This window comes from Schistocerca serialis, chromosome 5 (genome assembly GCF_023864345.2).
Source record: "Schistocerca serialis cubense isolate TAMUIC-IGC-003099 chromosome 5, iqSchSeri2.2, whole genome shotgun sequence".
In the NCBI taxonomy this organism is placed as follows: domain Eukaryota; kingdom Metazoa; phylum Arthropoda; class Insecta; order Orthoptera; family Acrididae; genus Schistocerca; species Schistocerca serialis.
Genome location: NC_064642.1, coordinates 315789676 through 315812754, shown reverse-complemented (window position 1 = coordinate 315812754; position 23079 = coordinate 315789676). Strand labels below are relative to the sequence as shown.

General features: G+C 42.7%; 1 protein-coding gene across 1 annotated transcript in view; it reads left to right on the top strand.

Moving 5' to 3' along the window:
* The first annotated feature begins 5501 nt into the window (after window positions 1–5501).
* Window positions 5502–23079, top strand: part of LOC126481541 (protein NDRG3) — a 529080-nt gene continuing 511502 nt past the window's right edge. Inside the window, exon 1 of the mRNA XM_050105365.1 lies at window positions 5502–5610. Coding sequence (XP_049961322.1) covers window positions 5555–5610 — 56 coding nt within the window. The 5' untranslated portion in view covers window positions 5502–5554. The remainder of the gene's footprint in view (window positions 5611–23079) is intronic.

Genomic DNA, 23079 nt, shown 5'->3' with positions numbered 1-23079 from the left:
TCTCTCCTTTTCCCTCTTCACTCACCCCTATCCCTTTCTCCTTGCACCACTACCCTCCCCACACACCATCACTCCTCCTGACCCTCTGTCTTTTCCACCATCTGTATTCCCACTACCCGCTTCACCTCCTGCTTATCATCTCCATAGTTTCCCCACCTAAAAAACAGACCCCTATGTCTTTACAAACAACCCCCAATCTCTGTGGAGCATGTTATCTCATCCCACAATACTATACAATACAACAGTGCACACTAAGTGCGAGTCCTTCAGATTTTAAGTGCAAGTGCAGTGCAGTGGTCGGTGTTTTTTTTTTTTTTTTTTGTCAGATTCGTTTCAAATTTCTGTGATGTGAAACTTCCTGGCAGATTAAAACTGTGTGCCCGACCGAGACTCGGTCGGGCACACAGTTTTAATCTGCCAGGAAGTTTCATATCAGCGCACACTCCGCTGCAGAGTGAAAATCTCATTCTTCTGTGATGTGTTTTGAAGATGCATATATTTTCGTTTTTTTAACTGTCTTTGATTTTAATTTAAAATAGAACGACAGCCACAAGTTATGTTTATCATTCTATGTTTTTAATTAGTTTGGATAAAGAGCGGAAAGCACACTCAGTGCCAGTCCTTTTTCTTCAGACACGTTTCAACTTTCTGTGTTTTGAAAATGTGTATATTTTCGTTTTTTAGCTGACTGTCTTTGATTTTTAGTTTAAAATGGAACAACATCTGTAAATTTTGTTTCTCATTCTACGTTTTTTAATTAGCTTCGCTAAGGAGCGGAGTATTGTACCGCTGACAGCTCACTTCCGGTCCAAATAGGCCGTGGGGAATGAAATAACAATGAAGAAGTGGAAGAGCCGGCTTGTACGCAAGCAACATTTCGCGAGCCCTCGCTTCCGTACAAGGCCTCCAGGAAATCAGTACGTAATTGAAATGGTACCTACTAAAGGTCTTAACATTGTCGTGTGCTATCGAGAGCTTGCATGTATTTAAACGCGCAGAGAAGAATTATTAACTCGTCTGAAATAGTTACTCGCTCCCCATCGAAGACAGCTGCTGGCAGAGCAGTTCCTAGACGTTTTACCGCCCTAGGCGAGAACTGAAAACTAACGTCTCTTGTTTATTACTGCCATCGGTCTCCCCGATAACCGCCCCCCCCCCCCCACCCCAACCCTCTAATCCACCACCTCCACCGACATCCAACGGCACAACAATGCAAATCTCCTATTACACTTTAAATCATTACACTAATGTGACTAGACGTACTCATTTTCTTGGGGCAGTCCTCAGTTTTCATGTTTTGTTCTCAGTTCCTTTCAAACTGATTGAGAACAACAAATGTCCTTAATACTTATTTTTTGTCCTCAATTTTTGAAATTTAGCAACTGACTGAAAAAGAATGAACGTGCTGGTTGTTTTAAATTACACTACTGGCCATTAAAATTGCTACACCAAGAAGAAATGCAGATGATAAACGGGTATTCATTGGACAGATATATTATACTAGAACTGACATGTGATTACATTTTCACGCAATTTGGGTGCATAGATCCTGAGAAATCAGTACCCAGAACAACTACCTCTGGCCGTAATAACGGCCTTGATACGCCTGGGCATTGAGTCAAACACAGCTTGGATGGCGTGTAGAGGTACAGCTGCCCATGCAGCTTCAACACGATAACACAGTTCATCAGGAGTAGTGACTGGCGTACTGTGACGTGCCAGTTGCTTGGCCACCATTGACCAGACATTTTCAATTGGTGAGATATCTGGAGAATGTGCTGGCCAGGGCAGCAGTCGAACATTTTCTGCATCCAGAAAGGCCCGTACAGGACTGCAACGTGCGGTCGTGCACTATCCTGCTGAAATGTAGGGTTTCGCAGGGATGCAGGGATCGAATGAAGGGTAGAAGCACGGGTCGTAACACATCTGAAATGTAACGTCCACTGTTCAAAGTGCCGTCAATGCGAAAAAGAGGTGACCGAGACGTGTAGCCAATGGCACCCGATACCATCACGCCGGGTGGTACGCCAGTATGGCGATGACGAATACACGCTTCCAATGTGCGTTCAACACGATGTCGCCAAACACGGATGCGACCATCATGATGCTGTAAACAGAACCTGGATTCATCCGAAAAAAATGACGTTTTGCCATTCGTGCACCCAGCTTCGTCGTTGAGTACACCATCGCAGACGCTCCTGTCTGTGAAGATGAAGGGTAACCGCAGCCACGGTCTCCGAGCTGGTAGTCCATGCTGCTACAAACGTCGTCGAAGTGTTCGTGCACATGGTTGTTGTCTTGGAAACGTCCCCATCTGTTGACTCAGGGATCGAGACGTGGCTGCACGATCCGTTACAGCCATGCGGATATGATGCCTGTCATCTCTACTGCTAGCGATACGAGGCCGTTGGGATCCAGCACGGCATTCCGTATTACCCTCCTGAACCCACCGATTCCATATTCTGCTAACAGTCATTGGATCTCGACCAACGCGAGCAGCAATGTCGCGGTACGATAAACCGCAATCGCGATAGGCTACAATCCGACCTTTATCAAAGTCGGAAACGTGATGGTACGCATTTCTCCTCCTTATACGAGGCATCACAACGTTTCACCAGGCAACGTCGGTCCACTGCTGTTTGTGTATGAGAAATCGGTTGGAAACATTCCTCATGTCAGCACGTTGTAGGTGTCGCCACCGGCGCCAACATTGTGCGAATGCTCTGAAAAGCTAAACATTTGCATATCACACCATCTTCTTCCTGTCTGTTAAATCTCGCGTCTATAGTACGTCATCTTCGTGGTGTAGAAATTTTAATGGCCAGTAATGTAGAACTCAGCTGAGTATAACGGTGCAACCTAATTTGGCATCAGTTACTTGCTTTATTTAACTGCAAGAAAATGGATTAGTAAAGGTGTGTAACTATTTTATAGTGCAAATGAATTTTTCTTTGAATTTTGAAATTGTGCTATGTAGATGGGAGACGTGTCGAAGCGTCAAACTATGTCATCTGGTTAATCGTGTTGTCATTTCGTTTCTGTTTCAATTGAAATATTTTTAGGATGAGGAATAAATCTTTTTCATCTTCCACTTTCTTGCGATTAAATGACGCCTTGTTTGCATTTTATATCGAGAATTTACGACTTTTATTAGCTGCGCCGGTGGCGCAGCCGTCTAAGCGATTGTCCTCTGTTCATTCGTCCGAGATGTCCCCGTGTTCGAACCCCGTGAGGTACGGATGTTGTGACGTACTGGCTCTTTCCCTTCCCTGGAGTCAGTGGCCCTAACTTAAGGGCGGGCCACTGCTTATAGTCCACTGAGTTGTTCACTGTGGTCGTTAAACCTCAAATAAAAACAACTTTCATTAAGTACATTTTTTTCCTTAAACTGTTTGTTCAAGGAGAGGTAATGAATTTAGAACTTTCCGTTTTCTGTACAGTAAATTCTTGGCTTCAGATTTTTTCTTGTACAGTATTACAATTAAGTAACAGTACGGAATCAAAATTTAGCTCTGTTTTTCTGTGCTCTATGAGTAAGATGTATAGTTGATCAGAATTAATGCTCTAACTGATACTACTTTATTCTTATTTTATACTTATTTCACATGAAAAGTACCACTCAGATTCTTCGTAAGTTTTCATACAGTCTTTGCTAACCTTCGGCAAGCCAGCGCTCGACAGAGATGAACCACGATCATGTTTTTTTTTTTTTTTTTTTTTTTTTTTTTTTGTACTCAGTAACGGCTGCTCTAGTTTTTAAGTAGATGCAGGCAATGTCTTTGCTTTCGTCAAAGAAAGTAAAGACTTATTAAGTAACTGTTCCGTATGCTTTTGAAAACAGTTCTGTGTTTTGGTTTATCCTCATTTGGTCAGTTTTTTTCGTTTTTTCATTTGAAACCTTTTTTTTTTTTGCCCCCTTCCGCCCCCAAAACTTTGCTGCCCTAGTCGGCCTCCGAGTCCTGCCTGTAGTATGAACACCGACTCAAAGGAAGGCCTCGGCGCTTGTTCGTGACGTCACGTCAGCTAGGCACGGCTAACGCCAGGTCTGTTGCAGGCATACTCATAATGGTGGTGTCTCCCTCTCTGACACAGGAAAATGTGAAACTATTGGCGGTAGTTGACCAACACACATTATTCTGAGAAATTTCTGCAATCAATTAATTGTGCAATTCATTACAGTTCTTAACAAATAGTGTACTCCTGAACTTAAATTTCCACCTGTTTTAAGGATTGACATACAAAAACAGCTTCATGGTCCAGCAGCAACAGAATTCGTGTTTCTTTACCTTATTTGTAAATCTGAGGATGTTACGTTTGTACTGGGTTGCTTTTAAGAGAAACTGTGAACATATTGGCGCTCTTCTTTAGGTATCTGGGTTGACTATGGGGTGAGGAGCACTGAATGTTAATGAAATATCTTGCGATTGTACACGTTGGGGGAGGGGGTGGGGGACAGAAGAAGAGGCAAAAGAGAGATACTTGTTTATCAAATAATTTTTTATCTTATAAAGTTTCTCCTTTCAGTTGCAAGAGGGAAATATTTATCTTTTCTAATGTGCATGTTTAAACAAGTTGGAGCTCAGCAGTATTTTCGATGTATGAAGCTATTTTGTTTCCTGTTTAGAATTCCTTTCGTTGAAAACGACTGTAATCTAATGACTGGCAACAGTTGGACATTTACACATGTAAATTAGTTCACATTTCCAGTGACGATGTCAAACGAAAATAAATAAATAAATAAAAGAAACGAGTTAATTATAAGGGGTGGGGTAAGTTTCGATGGCAAAATGGATCAAGTAAATATAGTTACTTGAATGTAAAATTTCCGAAGCTTGCCATGGGGCAAAGCATCTTCTCATATTGATCTACGTTTGTTTCGACAGGATTCAGTAATACAGAACTACGATCTTCATTTGTAGCTTTACGATAGTAAGAAAATCTTTCATCTAAATAAAACTGCAGAATCCAAAACAATACCAAACATTTTTTCCAAAAATAAGAGATTTATAGTGATAAGCACGCCCAGGCATTTCCGCCTGCAACAGACCTGGGGTTCGCCGTGCCTAGCTGACGTGACGTCACCAACAAGCGCCGAGGCCTTCCTTTGAGTCGATGTTGGTAGTACAGGCCCTGGCTGCTGGCACTCGTGTGACGTGCTGTGACGTAAGCGCCACGGCCTGCCTTTCTCTTGGGCCTTGCTGACGACCGAGTCCCACGAGAAGTATATCTCGTTGGCCCAGGTAGTCACTGTGTGACGTCACCAGGATGCACGCAGGCCTGTGGTCCAGGTGGCGGTAGTGTATGTAGGCAACGCGGTCGAATGGGCAAGGCGAGATGCTGTCACCTACTGGCGCACGTGCACGTGCCGCGGCGCCCCGTGTGCTGTTGTGTGCCGTGTCTGCTGCAGCAGGCCGAGGCAGTGGCGGCCTGTGGGAGGGGCAACAGGCAGCTGACGGCAGGCGGCCGCGTCTCGGGCCCAGCCGCCGCTTCGCGCCAGTGACGCCGTGGCAGCGGCAGTGGCAGTAGCGAGCGGCGACAGCTACCAGCAACCAGCATGATAGCCCTCAGCGACGCCAGCCAACCTGCTCCTCCAGCCGAGCCCAGGCCCCCGTGAGTACTGCCGCTCTATTGCTTCGTGTTTTCACTTTACGGTTCGAGTCGTAAAGGCTCCGTATTTTCCGTCACGAATACCGGTAATTTTATGTCAGTTCTTACACCTGACAAGTATTTCGCCCTACATATACAAATCAAAGCGTGCCGCTGTGAAGCTTACGGGGTGAAGTCGAACTCCAGCGATAAACTTTCGAAAGTTGTTCGGAGCTATTTTCTGAGTATTTTGGTATGAGATACGTGTGCCTCCGGTGGCTCGTTACAGACTAATTGCATTCGTTTTGCCTTCTCACCTCCATTTATCTTGGCATCTGTATTGCGCTGAGAAAGTTTCGGCACAACAGTGAGAATGTCGACGGTATGCGCGCTTTGTCTCTCGTTTGGAAACAAACGTTATTCCATTCACTTACAGTAACTGCAGTTAATAAAAGTAATGCCCTCTTTAATCTTCGTCCCAAAGCTGGTATTCAGCAATGTTATGTTCTGCTGTTCGTTAAAAGTAATACTTTGCAGCATGGGTAAGTTTACTGTTGAAGAATTGGCCGATGTGCACCTAAGTGTTAACCAAGTGTTATGGAAGAATAGCACAACGACGCTAGGCTAAGAAGGCGACCGTACGAACTTCTCCTCGCCTATTTGATTCCTATCGACGGACTGTGTGGGGCACGACTAGGATTTCAACATATATAAATAGCAAGACGCAACTGTCAACAGTTTCTGAAAAAGTCAACTGTGAACATTTTGCGCTTGCTTACATACTTAACATGGACGCTAGTAACCAAGGATTCCGCAGCCGACAGAGTAAATGCTTAATTTCATAAGCTCGAGGTCTGTAGATCGAATCTCGCTTCTCGTGCTCTTCTGTTTATTTCATTCCCACGTAATTCTAACAACAGCTCTGCGTGGTACGCCGCGAAATTGTGTGATGGCCCAGAACCAGTTACGAATGTAACCCAAGGTTGTTTTGGGACCGTGCACATGCGAGGATTCTCTTTCATTATGAGTGCTGTATGCCGCAATAATTACTGTTTCCCATGTTTCTGTGATCAGTATCATCCCGATCCTTTCAATGCTCCACAGGCTACACGCTATACTTGCCACACATGTAGATAAAATAATATAAACAAAATGACTATGTTGATTTGATTGAAAGTTCTTATGTATCCATTTTTTCAGTTCCATTTAGAAAGTCGTTTTTCCCTTTTTCGGGATAAAGATTACGAAAATAATAAATGAATAATTTAACGATGACAGTTAGCACAGTCATAATAATTATGTGAGAAGAAGAAAAGTGCAGGCAGGAATATTCGGTTCATGGTCCTCGCGATCCTGAAACTAACCACTTAACACGCTGGAGTGCAGACGTTTCGAGTACTAGCAACCAAACAATATATGTAAATACGCGTAAAATTTTCAAACACTATTTTCTTAAAACCGTTAACAGTTGCGTCTGATTGCTTACATATGTTGAAGTCGTAGTCGTGCCCTACACAACCTGTAAATATGAATCAAATAGATGACGGCAAGTTCGTACGATCCCCTTGTTATCTCTTCAAGTTGCGACGGCAACCACATTACAGTACTTTTGCATTTGTGTGAAAGTTGTTCTTTTACACTGTGTATTGTGCTGTACAGTTTGGTGGTTGCATATTGTAGACAATTTCCATTATTGTGCAGGTATTTCATAGGGGAAAAATAACTGGGGAAATAAAACCGAATAAATTATTATTACTGTGTGTTACGAGCAACTATAGACCGTATGTTCCGTATACCAAATACATCCCTGGACAATTTCCGAATGGTCGGTGGAGATCGGGTTCACTGTATATCGCCTACCCCATGATGTACATCGTGTGTATTTCAAGTAGTGCGATATGACGCCGGTATCTTGTATAGCGTAGACGCTCCAAATCTTTAGCCATCAATTAAAAATCTCCTAATAAGGTTTTGGACAAGAAAGTACGAGAAGCATATAATTGTTCGCTATGTGGATAACCATCGCAACATTTTTATCAGTAAAGACGCTGAAGCGACTACTCTACTTGTTAAACGCAACTATACGCTCTTTCTATGGAATTAGAGATCTCCTGCATGGCGCCAAAATATCTGTAGTGTGAGCATAGCGTACTGCGTATGTCACCAACATCGAATGAAAAATGTCGGGTCTAGTGCAGCAGGGGATACAACCCGTCGGCTTTGGACAATGACGTCACAAGTCGCCAGAGAGCAGTTTACCATTTTCGCTTTTGCTGTTATGTTTCAGTTTCGTTTTTTTTACTGATTGCTTAATAAAGTGGATCTGTTTATTCTATCTCGTGAGATTTTTTTTTAAAAAAGCCAAAAAACACTTATCAGCCACTGAAGGGAGCTACAACACTAAGAAGAATCGCTTCTCGATTGGCGACTTGTGACGTCATTGTCCAAAGCCGACGGGTTGTATCCCCTGCTACACTAGTCCCAAAATGTCACGTGACGTCCGGTACAGCGTTGTTTGTTTACAATTTTCACTAAGGCCGAAACTTTAATATTAAACGTATTTGAGCTGTTTTTGTGCTTTTATTTATTATTAACAGCATTGGCGAATAACTCGTGCTTCTACGGATGCAAATTGAAGTATATGAAAGGATGGGCATCCACTTTACAAAGGTAAGTACCACAAAGTTAAGTCTGTGAGCACTGTATAACTTGGCGGCAAAAAAATCTGTTCTGTGTATCTGAATGCTCACAATGATACTTCTCTGCTTTAAGATCTGTTGCAAAGAAATTTTCAGTTATATCAGTTTTATAAATGTTTGGAACAGAAACATGTGTAAAAAATTTTCTTCATCGAAACTTGAATCTATGTGCAATTGATGTACCAGGGTTTACTGTACCTGCAGCAATATTTCAGATTACTGAATGTCTTCGTGAAGGAGCGAACGGGATTGCCAATAGCTGATAGTATGATACCTATTGGTGGAAAATGGAATTTAAACGTAAGCTCTTTGCTCAACAATTGTTTGAAAGAATCAGTAAGATACTAGAGAAGGAAATTAATAAGTCGTTATTTGCGTTTTATCAGTTTCCCCTCGTAACTAATATTCTTTAATGTTATCTCAAACTGAAGGCAGTTCCGATTCGAATACATGTGCGCAGGTTAAAACAGAAGTTAGACATAAGGTCTGTTTAGCAACGGTGCGATTGCAAACGCGAACTGTAAAATGAATTCAAGTCAGCGATAATAGTTTCGAATGCAACATATAAAAAAGACACTAAGGCAGCCAATAATTTAATGTCAACTGCATCATTCCCGCATCTACAGTTTCATGTAGCAGCTTTTCGGAAACTACTAACAACAGAGCACAAATTTTTCATTTTTCCTTCAACATAGTTCTTAATATGATCCGTTTCCATCTAAAACGCCCGCTATGTCTGAAGTATTCTCTATCGTTGTTCTTATGAAGCAAATGATGTACGCCTATTATTCCTGATTATCTTAGTTGGATAGTGTCTCCAGTTACGACTAGGCTATATGTGTCAATGCTCAAAAGAACACATCGAAATGAGCAAATAGTCCCCTGTTTCGTATGACTTTGTACTTACTCCAAACCAACTTAGCGTACGAAGAGTAACTCATATCTATCTTTCAATTTCTACGCCAGGAATGCTCTAGTTCTCCGGAACTCATCAGCTCCCTACGTGATCAATACCACACCGCCAGCCTTGCCCTCCAGATTGCGCACATTGTTTGTATCCGTTGTCACAATAATGGGAATCTACTGTGAGCTTGAATCGAATTCTTAAAAATAACACAAAATATGGAGGTGTTAAGCAATTCTTGGTTAACCACGGCGCGCGCACTGCGTAACCGCCGCTTGCTGCCATTCCGGAGTGGTTTCGGCTACCTGTTTCGCCTCCCATCTGGACGGCTCCTTTCGCAGAGATAGGCCAGGGATGCTTCCTTGAAAGCATTCTGTTGTTCCGTTCGGTGAGAGATTCGCTGGGTATTCGTAACGGCTGTTGTAAAACTAGATTCTTATTTTTTTTAAGTTACTTTCGGCGCACTATTCCTGTCGAGTTTACGTATATACAAACTACGAATTCATGTCTACCAAAACAATTAAGTACGTAATAACGGTTAAGAAACGAGATTCGGTTTTCCATGCCTATTTACAAATAGCTGGGGCTATATTTTCAAGAAATGCATTCCTAGGGTACATCTGCTCGGTGATTCCGCACTGAGGTTTGTGCATTAAGTTTGAGGGTCTAGCTCGTAATATGCGCATGAATCTTGGTTGCTTGCGTGTGTCTTGTTCGTGGCTATAGGCAAACATCCTACCTTTTTTTTTCTTGCGTACAGCGTATGTTGCAGTACGGTCCCCACTAGCTACACTTTATATAACACTGTAAGCAAGCGTTGCCCGTCGTTAATGGCGTTACTTCATGTGCTTCTTTATAAGTTGCCTTCATGCAGAGGCGTCATATAAAGGGACGCAGAGAAGTGGCAGAAAAGTTTTGTTTAGAATACTCGGAACACAACAGTGATCATAGGTGTAATTGTTTTGTTGTTTTTCAAAGAGAAAATTAGTCTGCGTCTTGATGACAAAATTACGAAAGAATAACGAACAAACAAATCCTCGTCATTTTGCATCTCAAATAGTTTCCAGTTGTACTACTGACCTTGCAACTACACACTTTGAATGGTCAGGCCATTACGGATGCTATGGCAAAGAATGAAAAAAGTTGGAGATACGTAAACAAACTGCGTTGTCTCAACAGTCTTAGAACACATCAGACATAACTATGTGACTTAGCAACGCTTGAAAACATGAGTGAAATGATCTGTGTGACACTTAAGTCGACAGAAGGTTGCATCTGTTATTGAATTATAATTCACTGAGTTTTATGTGAAAAAGGCTGGATACGAAATTTAAAACTTTCCAGGCCCATAGAATGTTCTATGAAGTTTCGGGTGAACTTCTAGATGTCAGTATGTTGCTGCCACGATATTTCGGCTCAGAGTTCTCTGGTTAAGCGTATACTGGTTAAAGAGCACTAAACTCAATGTACTTTCATCAGCATAAACCTGAAGAAACCCAGAAGACATTCTGCCGAAATACCGTGGCAGCAAGTTACTGACATCCGGCTCGAAATTCTACTGAACAAGGCTTTACACGCTTCGCAGCTGAAAAAAAACCTTTTCTGCAGTTTTTCTTTTACAATGAACTTGGCACTCGTATATCCTGTAAATCTCGTCCAAAGAACTAAGTTTCAAACAGGTTAAGAGCAAATGAAAAAAGATATGAGCAAATCTTTGCCACTTCGCAGGTCACAAGCCCTGTTAAAACAGTTATCCTAGAGCTCCAGTTTGTGTCAGGTGAAGTTAGGAATGTGCGAGGATGTACAATATCCTGTCAATGAATTTGATGTTGGGATTGTTAACTATGGTAAACACCAACAACTGAAATACATAGTGACTAGAAGTTGTACTAGTTTCAATAATTACAGCGAAAAGTAGTAATTAAAAGAACATACGAGAATGTAATATACCTACGTTTTATGAAAATATTCTCGTGTACCTTGAATGTGAATTACGAAGTTGTAAGAAAATTGAGGCACAGTCTTACCTTTAAAACGCTGTCTCACCAAAGGGGGTTAAAGTGATTGACAGTATTTAAATGTCCCCAGACGCTTATAAGACTAGACAGTGCTGACAGATTCCTTATTCGTGTAGGCCTCTACCATTATGAGAGTTCGGGGCAATGACTAGGAAATAGTCCGTGTTTTTGTACAGGCACTAAGTTCTACAACGTGCAGTAGAAAGTTTCCATGAAAAACGTAAGAGACAGTGAAATCACCTTTCAATATGGTGTAAAAAAGCTTGTGATTGTGCGAGCAAAATGTTGACTTCCTAGTTCTACACAAGGAAAAGAGAATAACGCAATGTACAGTCGGCACGGATTATCATAAATGTGTTCAGATGTTTACGATGAGCCACTGTGTCGCGCTTTCTGGGCCTCTAGGGAATACCGAGCTTTTTGAGTGTATACCGGTGAACGTCCAGCTCGGCAGCATTCCGGGATTCGGTTCTTGTGGTTCCGGCCAGCTTGCGGCGGCTGAGGCAGCGGCACTTTCTCCGTTATTCCCAGACCAGAGGCGGGAGTGTTTTGTGGACCGCTTCCTCTCAGCGCTGCCTGCATACGTGTGGCCGCCTCCCGCCACCAGCGGAAGGGTCACTGGGTAAGCCTCCGTCCACTACTCTCTTTCTTCTCGCAGCGTCACCGGGAACATTTATCCAAACACATGTTCTTGTTGTCTTCAGTCTGAAGAGTGGTTTGATGCAGTCATAGATACTACAGACCGATTAGAATTGTCAGTTAACACTTGAAGCGTTGGAGCTGGTTTCCTCCAATCAGCGCGCTCGACGTCACAACCGCACCGATCGCCGTTGCCAAACTGCACAAAAACTGGTCAGTTCACATCCAGTTCCTTGTCCAGCATTCTTCGTAGATATATTTGGATCTAATGAAATACACACGTCTCGTACACAGCAGTAACCAAACACTGCTGGAGATTTCCACAGATCATGCGAGTCGGCGTCATATACACAGTTATCATAATCACAGAGATCGGCTTACATTAGATAAGCTTCGTACGGCATTTCGTGAAGGCAATTTTTTTAAGGGTGCAATTTATCGTTGCGTTACGAATGTAAGTGCTTTTGCAATGATGTAGCGTAGCGCAAAAGTTAACATTTTAAAACTTCCTGGCAGATTAAAACTGTGTGCCGGACCGAGACTCGAACTCGGGACCTTTGCCTTTCGCGGGCAAGTGCTCTACCAGCTGTGAGGACGGGTCGTGAGTCGTGCTTGGGTTGCCGGCGCGGTAGCTCAGCCTGTTCGGTCAGAGGGTTAGCTGCCCTCTGTAATAAAAAAAAAAACTGAGTTAATGGATCAACAACGAACTTAAACGGATGTCTTACGACGTCCGCCCCGAGCAGATGCAACGAACAAAAAAAAAAAAGGTTGGTAGAGCACTTGCCCGCGAAAGGCAAAGGTCCCGAGTTCGAGTCTCGCTCCGGCACACAGTTTTAATCTGCCAGGAAGTTTCATATCAGCGCACACTCCGCTGCAGGGTGAAAATCTCATTCTGGTTAACATTTTAGCCTGACGTGTACAAGGTTGTTGGTTCGATCCTCGTCAACTGTGCCAGAATTTCTTTTATTTCTAAATCTAATCAAAAGATATTTTTATTTCGTTAATTGGTTTAAATACAACCTATTCACTTTTCATAATCGTATTGTCTTTCATTTCCTTTCATTTTCTTCCTAACATTCTTTCTTCGTTTGGAATATGCCTGTGTCACCTATAAACTGCAACCAGGTGCCAACGAGTACTGTTCACATTTCGGTAACGCGGCGCTTTCTCTAGCCAGTGTGAGGATAGCTTCAGGTAACCAATCATAGAGAGAAACTGATATTTTTCAGTGTTGGGTTTGCTTGCAAAGGTTAGCTTTAATCGCCGTGAACAAAGAGATTGTGGTTTTAGTTCTGCCGCACATTGCTGACCGACGTTCTTGGGATATATTGCGCATCGCGAGGTCGTGGTTAACGTGGGACATGAGTTTAAATTCGGAGCTACAAAACTCGTCACGTGTCGTGGTTCACTCATTGGTCACTTAATCACCAGTCGACAGAGCATCTCCCATTTCCGACAAACCTGGCGGTGGCCACTTCCAATATTGCTTCGCGTTACAAATTAAGCTAATTTGTGACGTGACCCGCCGAGTTTGTGTGTCGCCTATAACCGAGCGGTAGCCGGCAGCCGATGTAGCAACACTATAGCAGCAAGTAACAGACGCCAGCTATCGAGTAATTTTAATCGGACTGTGGTCTACACTAAGGAAGCCTTTACGTAGGTACTGTTTGAAACTGCTTACAATGGTCAAGTCCTCGTCTCCCAATTACAGTTTTTATCTCCCCAACTCCCAATATTTCGCTCCATTACTGATCTAACGATTTCTTGATGCCTCATGAAGTATCCCATCAATCGATCGATTCTTGTAATCAAGGTGTGGCATAAAATTCTTTTGTCTATATCTGTTCAGCACCCCTTCATTTGTTATCGGGTGTACTCCTATAAGCTTCAGCATTCTTCTGTCGCACTACTCTTCTTGTCTGAGCTGTCTAATGTCTACGTTTCATTTCGGTATAAGGCGAGCCCCAGAGATATACCATCGGGTAAGACATCCTAACATTTAAATTTCTTCTTGAAGTTAATGAAACCTTTAATTTTTGGAAATGCTTTTCTTGCTATTGACAGTCTGCATTTTATATCCTCTGTACTTCACGCTCTGCCAGTTATTTTATTGACCAAATAGCAATATAAATCTATTACTTCTAGTGTTTCAATCCCTAATCTCATTCCTCAAGCACCACCTGATTTAATTTGACTACATTCTATTACCCTTGTTTTACTTTTTATGACCATCTTCTAATCCCTTTTCACGCCGCTATCCTATCCTTTCAAATGATATTCCGAGTCCTTTGACGTCTCACAGGATGTCAGTGTCATCAGAAAACGTCAGACTTTTTTATTTCTTCTTCCTCGTCTTCAACTCTGTTTCAAAATTTTTCCTTGATTTATTGTCCTACGTTCAAAGATAATTATACTAACGGATTCTTCTCCTAATTCGTATCCGAACTACCGGAAGCATGACAGATTTCAAATTTTCATGCTCATTTTGCGAAACGTTTTGCTGGCGTGGGCCAAAGTTTCACTTTCTCCATCACGAATACATTACGTTATTTTTGGATACTTCTCACTGTAAAACTGATTAATGTTTCATCCTGTTCCAGTCGCGTATGGAGCACGGGAGAACGAGTGCTTAAATGCATAGTGCGTGCTGTAATTCGTCTAATGCCTTATGGCATTTCTGGAGACCAAAGATCTTTTCTGTTGGAATCAACATGGGTTCTGAAAACGACTGCGTGAAAGCTAACTCCCTCTATGCGCTCACGAAACACGGATAACAATAGATACTGGCGCTCATGTTGATGTCGTCATCCGGGACCTTTCGATAGTTACGCGCTGCCGCTCAGTGATCAAAGAACGAGTATCACACCAACTATCTGATTGGTTTGAACAGTTTCTAGCAAACAGAACAAAGTGTCATTGAACAAAGTGTCATTCTCAACACAGAGAAATCTTAAAAGTAACTTCAGGAATAGCCCACAGGAGTGTTACAGAACCATTACAGGCTGTGCTGCAACGCCAGAATCGTGCTACAGTGCTTTAAGAAGCGTGGCAGTGAACTCACGTTGATGCCTTGGCCATCAAATTCGCCTCGTCTGGACATGACGGAACACTTGCGGGACGCTATCGAGCGCCAGCCCCACGCTCACGAACTACCGGCCAGTAATTTACGGAAGAGACAGCTGGTAACAATACCTCCAGAAACCTACCAAGGACTCGGAGAATCCATGCCACGCAGAATCACTGCTATGTTGTGCACAAACACATTTTTAAGCAAGTTGCCACAATGTTTTGGCTCATCATCGTACAGGTTGTAAAAAAAAAAAAAAATAAAATAAAAATAAAAATAAAAATAAAAAACTCGACAAGCTTTAGGGAAAGGTTCCTTACATCAAAACAAGAAAAATGCGTACCTTAACAGCTATGAGCACTCGTTCATCTTCGATACTGTAAAATACACTTCTACCGAACAAGTGCTCATAAACTCTTAAGGTGTGCATTTTAGAGCCCATGTTTGCCAGACGTTTTTTCTTATATTGGTCCATATTACCTGCTCGAAAAATATGGAAAATAATGTCCTTGCAATTGTATCAAAGATGAGCAAGAGCTCTTAACTGTTAAGGTAGGAATTCTAGAACCAATGTTTACTAGAATTTTTTTCTCTCTTTGACGTAATGAACCTGCCCCTAAAGCTTGTCGGTGTTTCTTTGTGAAGTTATCCCTTCAGGCCGTTGTGCAAGCAAATTCAAGCGGCCCGCCAGAGACGGTGCCGCCAAACGTGTGCTTTGATTGGTTAGGTAAAGCCGAACAAGAGACGAATACAGAAATTGGACATCGGACAGTAGTAACGATAGAACCCTAGCTAAAGGCTGAGCAGTATAGTGCGCCGTCATCTATGCTGTGAGAACAACTGACACTAATTGTATCTGGCGGGTTGCTTGGATTTGCGCACATAACGGCCTTATGGGCGAACTTCAACGGTAATTAACTCGGAACCGGCGCAACGTATCAAACGTTTTCATAACTATTATTTCTCAGTATAAAATACTCGGGAACACCCTTCCCAGGAGGCACAGTGGCTAGCGCGCCTGCCTAGTGAGCAATAGACCTGCACTCGATTCTCAGCCCTGGTACAGATTTTCACTCGTCGCTTCAGTCTGTATTCATGAAATCATATCTGTATGAGAGTATAATCTCTGAATTTGTGTCATTTCATTTGTGAAATTGATATGTTGGGTTATTCTGTTAAGGGATATTTTCTGACGGTAAGTTATCGAACTTAATCGCAAATAAATAGTCATTTAGCAACTTCGTAGGGGTCGTGTGTTCTTTCTTAGAGTTAACGTTTTTCACGACAGACCCAAGTCGTACTGAGTAGGCTTCATAGTCTGGTTTCGCTCTGTACGTTCTCATTTAAACACTACATTGACTCAAAGTCGTACTGAGTAGGCTTCATAGTCTGGTTTCGCTCTGTACGTTCTCATTTAAATACTACATTGACTCACAGCTCTAAATACATAAACTTCTTGCGCATGCTTATGTCCTGCTCAGCGCGAGCTATGGGAAATTTCCATCTGAAGTTGATTTAAACCTGAAGGAATAGTTCTGGTTATGGAGTAGTCATGGATCCTTACTTTGACACTGTGGATAGCTGTGCAAATGTATCGGCCATAACAAGGAAACATCTTCTCTCTTCGCAGATTAACATGTGCATCGTGCGGCAGCAATGGCACTTAATATAAAATTGTACATAGTACTCACATATTTGACGTATCTGGCGTGCAAATGCGGCCCTTGGTGTGCGTTTCTTGTCGCTTATACGCATGTCAAACACAGTAGGTCGTTACGGTCACAAAATAACCGTAGAAAAATAAGACAAGTTTGTATAACACAGCTGTCAAAAAGGTTATATTTCCCGCGGGCACCATACTATTTTTTAACCACACTTGCCCTTAACTTTTCATGCTCGCGTAACCTAACGCACAGCACAAACGGATCGAATTCGCACCGGGTCAACGCAGTTGCTCTGGTACACCGGTCAGGCTCAGTGGCTCCCACAATTCTTTTTTTTAGGGTAAATACCGTGAAGATTCCCTTTCTCTGCCTCAGAAAAACGATGTACCTTTTCATCTCAGAGGAGCACTTGCAACTTACGTCCTCATTATTTTCTGGATGTATTCCAATCTCTGTCTCCCTCTACAATTTCCAGCCTCTGCAGCTCTCTCTGATATCATGGAAGCTATCCCATGATGTCTTATCAGGTGCCCTATCATCCTGTCCCTTCTTTCTCACCATTTTCCGTATATTCCTTTCAGTACTCCAAATTTTCAACATTCGCTTGTGTGGTGTCACCGCCAGACACTAGGTGGTAGCCTTTAAATCGGCCGCGGTCCGTTAGTATACGTCGGACCCACGTGTCGCCACTATCAGTGATTGCAGACCGAGCGCCGCCACACGGCAGGTCTAGAGAGACTTCCTAGCACTCGCCCCAGTTGTACAGCCGACTTTGCTAGCAATGGTTCACTGACAAATTACGCTCTCATTTGCCGAGACGATAGTTAGCATAGCCTTCAGCTACGTCATTTGCTACGACCTAGCAAGGCGCCATTATCATTTGCTATTTATCTTATGAAGCATGTACCGTCAGACCGATGTTCACCAATTATGAATTAAAGTTAAGTATTCCAGTAGTTACTTGCGTTCTTTGCTACTATAAATTCCCTTACCTGTTCAAGACCTCACGCCAGCCTGCGTGAGCTTAAACGCGTGCCTTTCGGCTACCTCACAGTGGATTGGCTGTCTTGCCAGTCCACAACGGTTTGTGTTACCGCGTCTCAATTCTCTTCTGTTGCGGTTTTCTAACGGTCCTACCATACAACGACGTGCACCAAACGTACATCCTCAGAATATTTTCCTGAAATTACGATCTATTGTATGTTTGAAATTAGTAGGCTTCTGTTGGCCAGGAATGTCCTCTTTGCCAACGCTATTCGCTTTTTATGTCCTCCTTGCTCCGTTCTTCATGGGTTATTTTGCTGCCAAGGTAGCAGAATTCCTCAACTTCATCTACTTCGTGATCGCCAATTCTGGTTTCTCGTTGTTCTCATTTCTGCCACTTCTAATTACTTTCGTCTTTCTTTGATTTATTCTCAGTCCATATTCTGTACTCATTAGACTGTTCATTCCATCCAACAGAACCTGTAATACTTCACTTTCTCTGAGGACAGCAATGTTATCACCGAATCTTGTCACTGATAGAATTTCACTCTGAATTTTAACCCAACTCGTGAACCTTTCTTCTTCTACCATCTCATCAGACAAACGTTCCCCTCGTGGACGACTCCAGTGTACTCTTTCCACCTGACCGCTTTTTCCTCTGCTTTTAACAGTAGAATCCGCGTTGAACTTTTAATATAGCTGCTCTTGCTTTTAATTTTACCGAATGTCGTTTCGGCTTTTCTGCCTGCTGTGTCAGTCCTTCCGACAATAATTTCGTTTTCGATTTCTTCCTCAAGGGCAACTAACGATTATAGTGTTTGTCTTCAGTGTACTTGCCACAGAGAGAAAGGAGGCCAAGAAAGTGTTAGACTTACGAGCTGTGAAACAATCTAGGCAAAACTGGTAATCTCCAGATTCTCGAGTTTGGATTCCGTTACGAACTAGAAAATCTGGACGCTATACGAGACTAGTTAAGAATAATTTTTGGGTACTGCTTCTGAGACCCAGAATTACGTAATCCGCTATTTTTCGCCCTTTAGTTGCTTATAGAATGTTGTGTAGTTCTTAGTGTCACGCGTAGATTTATAAAAATTTATTAAACATCTCTGTTTAGGAACTTGTAGCATGCTGCAGTTGAAAAATAGGTCTTATAATTGAAATAAATGGTTGTAGCTTCTTCATAAGTTGCATTGAGAACTATCTTTTTCTTTTATTTCTTAGTGGTGACTAGTTTCGGACACCTGTATCCATTTTCAAAGCATCCGTGCTGTGTGACAAATACAAGCGTTGTTACATTGGCCATATACCGCTTTGATTACTGCAGGGGCAGTTTCTGTACATGGGCTATCGCCTGTATTTGTCACACTTACAGCACGAATGGTTTGAAAATGGCTACAGGTGTCCGAGAAAAAAGAAAAAAAGATACTTCTTAATGCAGCTCATGATGAAGCTACAACCATTTATTTCAATCGCTGCTCAGATCGTAGAGGGACTTATTGTGTTCACCTAAATTTCGATCTAACGTTGCTAGATTTCAAGGCACATTGATTATGATTTGTCAGCTTGAATTATTACTATAAGCATCACAATATGAACTTTCATTATTCTTCGGAAACTCAACTGAGATGATACACTGCCATTACATTTTACAGGACTGGCATCGGTTTAGCCATTTTTACTACTTTTCCCTCGTCACAAGGCCCTAAGACTTGGGGAATTCAATGTCGCATAGCGTGAAGCTGTGTACTAGGTACGCGCCGAATATTAAGAGCGACCAGTCGACAGAAATATGACACATATACGCATCAGGGGAGTTGTGTGTGGCCAGCTGATGAGAGTTATCGCGTGATGAATCATGTTACTAGTGCGAGGCGACAAACCTAGCTGGAGCACGTGGTAATGGAGCTGTTTCGTGCTTTTCAACGTCAAATTTTCTTCTGCCCATTCAAAAGCACAATGTCCTCTTAGATAAGAACCTGTAAGAAAACCAGAATGAAATTGTCGCATCACTACATTGCTTATATATACTGTGAATCAATGTAATGCATGCTCTTCCAGGCATGTCCGGACAAAATATTAGACGCACCCTTAAAAAGAGCATACCATCCGTAGATGGTATACAAATTGTTCCAGCCGGTCATGTGACACTTCACAGCTGACGTAAGTCAAGGCAGAGAAGTGGTGTGAATGGGTCAGTCAGCTGTAAGGAAACGACACAGTAAGATGGGTCGATGTGCACACCTGACAGAAAGGCAGGAATTTCCGGGTGGTTAAAGTAAAGTGCAGCTACTGTTGGAGGTCCATTGTGGGCTGTAATTACTGTGCAGCAGCGAAACTTTCTAGATATGCCAATGCGTAAATGCGGAACCTATTTATGCTGGAAAAAAAGATTGGTTCCAGTTGTTGCTACCACAACCAAATCTGGCATTGTAAACTGTTTCTATGATGATGTGACATCCACATTGTCATTTGATAAGCCATAACGTGAGTGGACAGTATGGCGATCGAGAAGAGACACTGTACACTGTTCGTGGAACTGTTTTATGTGAACGGCAGCAATTAGAATGCTGCTTTGAAAGAGTATCGCTGACTAAAAGGTCTGAGGAGAGGCCCGATGTCATTAAATGGTTTAAAGAAGATTACAGTGAAATTTGAAAACGAGAGAGAGGTTGGTATGGTACCTGTAAGAGGGTGGCGTCCTGTCCCGGTGGATGTTATTGACGAGGTTGGTGCTGCTGTAACTGACCATGCAGCACGTGCCCGTCCCGTGGTCAACAGTACGGAAAGTTTTGCAGTCAATTTTACACTGGCACCGTAAAAGAACCTTTTATTTTACACTGGCACCGTAAAACAACCTGACGGTGCGGCAACTGAAACCTCACGATAGGCAGCAACATTCTAAATTTACCCTTCGGTTCCTGGCAAGGACCGAACTTGATAGTGTGAAATGTTATGGGACTTAACTGCTAATGTCATCAGTCCCTAAGCTTACATACTACTTAACCTAAATTATTCTAAGGACAAACACACACACACCCATGCCCGAGGGAGGACTCGAACCTCCACCGGGACCAGCCGCACAGTCCATGACTGCAGCGCCCTAGACCGCTCGGCTAATGTTGATAGAGTGACGAGGTACATTTTACACTACAGGCTGCAGTGACTACACAGAACTACCGAAATCAGGGCAGTGTTAAACTTAGTCTTGTGCACTAACAGCCATTGCACTCGCCGTATGTGACTGGTATGGATTTACAAGCACGTTTATTCTCGGTCCGTTCCTCTTTGAAGAAAATTCACCCAGATGGCCTGTCAGGTGTTCCGTGACCGTGACGTCTGTACGCTATCAAGACCTTCTTGTACATCATGTGATTCCTGATTTCGATGAGCGCAACTCTGTGGAAAACACTGTTTTCATGAAAGATGCAGCATCACCTGCAAGATCAATCGATCTTAACCCATGTGACTTTTGGTTCTGGGGATATCTAAAAGAACGCGTTTACCAGGAACACGTTCGGTCTCTGTCTGATCTAAAAGCCAGTTTACAGGAACACGTTGTCCTGCACCACAGGAGCTGTTGCGAACAACTGTTTATGACGTCATTTTGCGGATTCGGCATCTCGTTGACGTCTCCGGTGGCCACATTGAACAAATTGTCAGCCGCGGTTAATTATAAAATCAACATTACGCCTCTCTCACTTGTTTGATCTTCGCTGCCCACGTCCCGTTCCTAATAAATTACACATGGAAAGATTTCTATACGTCTTTCTTGCATTCACAGCGCTTGTCGGCCAAAACTGGAACTAATTTTGTCTAGGGTAAATCGATTCCGCATTAACGCATTAGAACTTCAACGAAGTTTCGCTACCGTACGACAATTACAGCCCACACTGGACCGCTGTGAGTAGCTATAATAGTTATAACCACCCGGTAGCTATGGTATTTGGACATGCCAGTGACCACGCTATGCATAAAGTTGGCTAATTTATTGGTATACCACTGTCCAATGGCGGTACAAAGGATGGTGTGACACTCGCAATTGTGACGTCAGGACATTGGTTGTAAAAGACATGGAGTGGAGACAAGTGTCACGCCGTGCCGGTGACAGATCCTCTCGAACTCGTCAGGAATTCTGTTGACAATTGTAACGCCCCAAGGACAGAAAACCCCAATTAACAAACTTTGTGGAAATTTAAAGTAGGGCAGTGAGTCATCTTGACAGTGATGGCAATTATTGACGATAAAATCTACACTGGTAATATTTTGATTAACACCTATATCATTCAAATACTGAGAACAGCACACAAAAAAAGGAGATAAAAGGAAAGGATTATCATAGATTCTTTATCAAATAACTATAGAATAAATTCAAAATCATATGAACCAAGGTTAAATCCATGAAAGTAATTCAGTCAAAGATAACATTTATCATGGAAGAGAGTTGTAGCCGCATCGAAAAGGAAATTCAATGCGACTACAATGCAACTCGGATACGGAAATGTTCAGTTAGTTGTTCTTGAGTCATTCTAGAGTACTTTTGCGATTGTTGTCCGGACGCAAACGCTATAGATTGTTTCTGTTTTGGAAGCTTGATAATTCGTGAGGTAGAGACTGAAGTATTACTCAGTCATTCGACTGATGAAAGTTAATCTTTACCGTTCTCAACGCGACGGTATATTAAGACGAGTGTTAGACCACAATTGAGTGATATTGGTTTATCGCACTTAGCCTTCGTACTAATGAACAGTTACAAACTTTGAGAGCAATGGATCAATGACAGAAAAACATATCATTGTCTTGAGTAGGACACAGTAAAACGAAGACACGAAGAAAGACAAGTACGCCGATTAATCAAAAGTTGTCGTCAGCGTCACGATTACTGAACTGAACAGAAGTTTATCTTGAATGACATATCGGTGTGCATATACGAGGGCAGGTCAATAAGTAATGCAACACTTTTTTTTTCTCGGCCAATTTTGGTTGAAAAAACCGGAAATTTCTTGTGGAATATTTTCAAACATTCCCGCTTCGTCTCGTATAGTTTCATTGACTTCAGACAGGTGGCAGCGCTGTACGGAGCTGTTAAAATGGCGTCTGTAACGGATGTGCGTTGCAAACAACGGGCAGTGATCGAGTTTCTTTTGGCGGAAAACCAGGGCATCTCAGATATTCATAGGCGCTTGCAGAATGTCTACGGTGATCTGGCAGTGGACAAAAGCACGGTGAGTCGTTGGGCAAAGCGTGTGTCATCATCGCCGCAAGGTCAAGCAAGACTGTCTGATCTCCCGCGTGCGGGCCGGCCGTGCACAGCTGTGACTCCTGCAATGGCGGAGCGTGCGAACACACTCTTTCGAGATGATCGACAGATCACCATCAAACAACTCAGTGCTCAACTTGACTTCTCTGTTGGTAGTGCTGTCACAATTGTTCACCAGTTGGGATATTCAAAGGTTTGTTCCCGCTGAGTCCCTCGTTGTCTAACCGAACACCATAAAGAGCAAAGGAGAACCATCTGTGC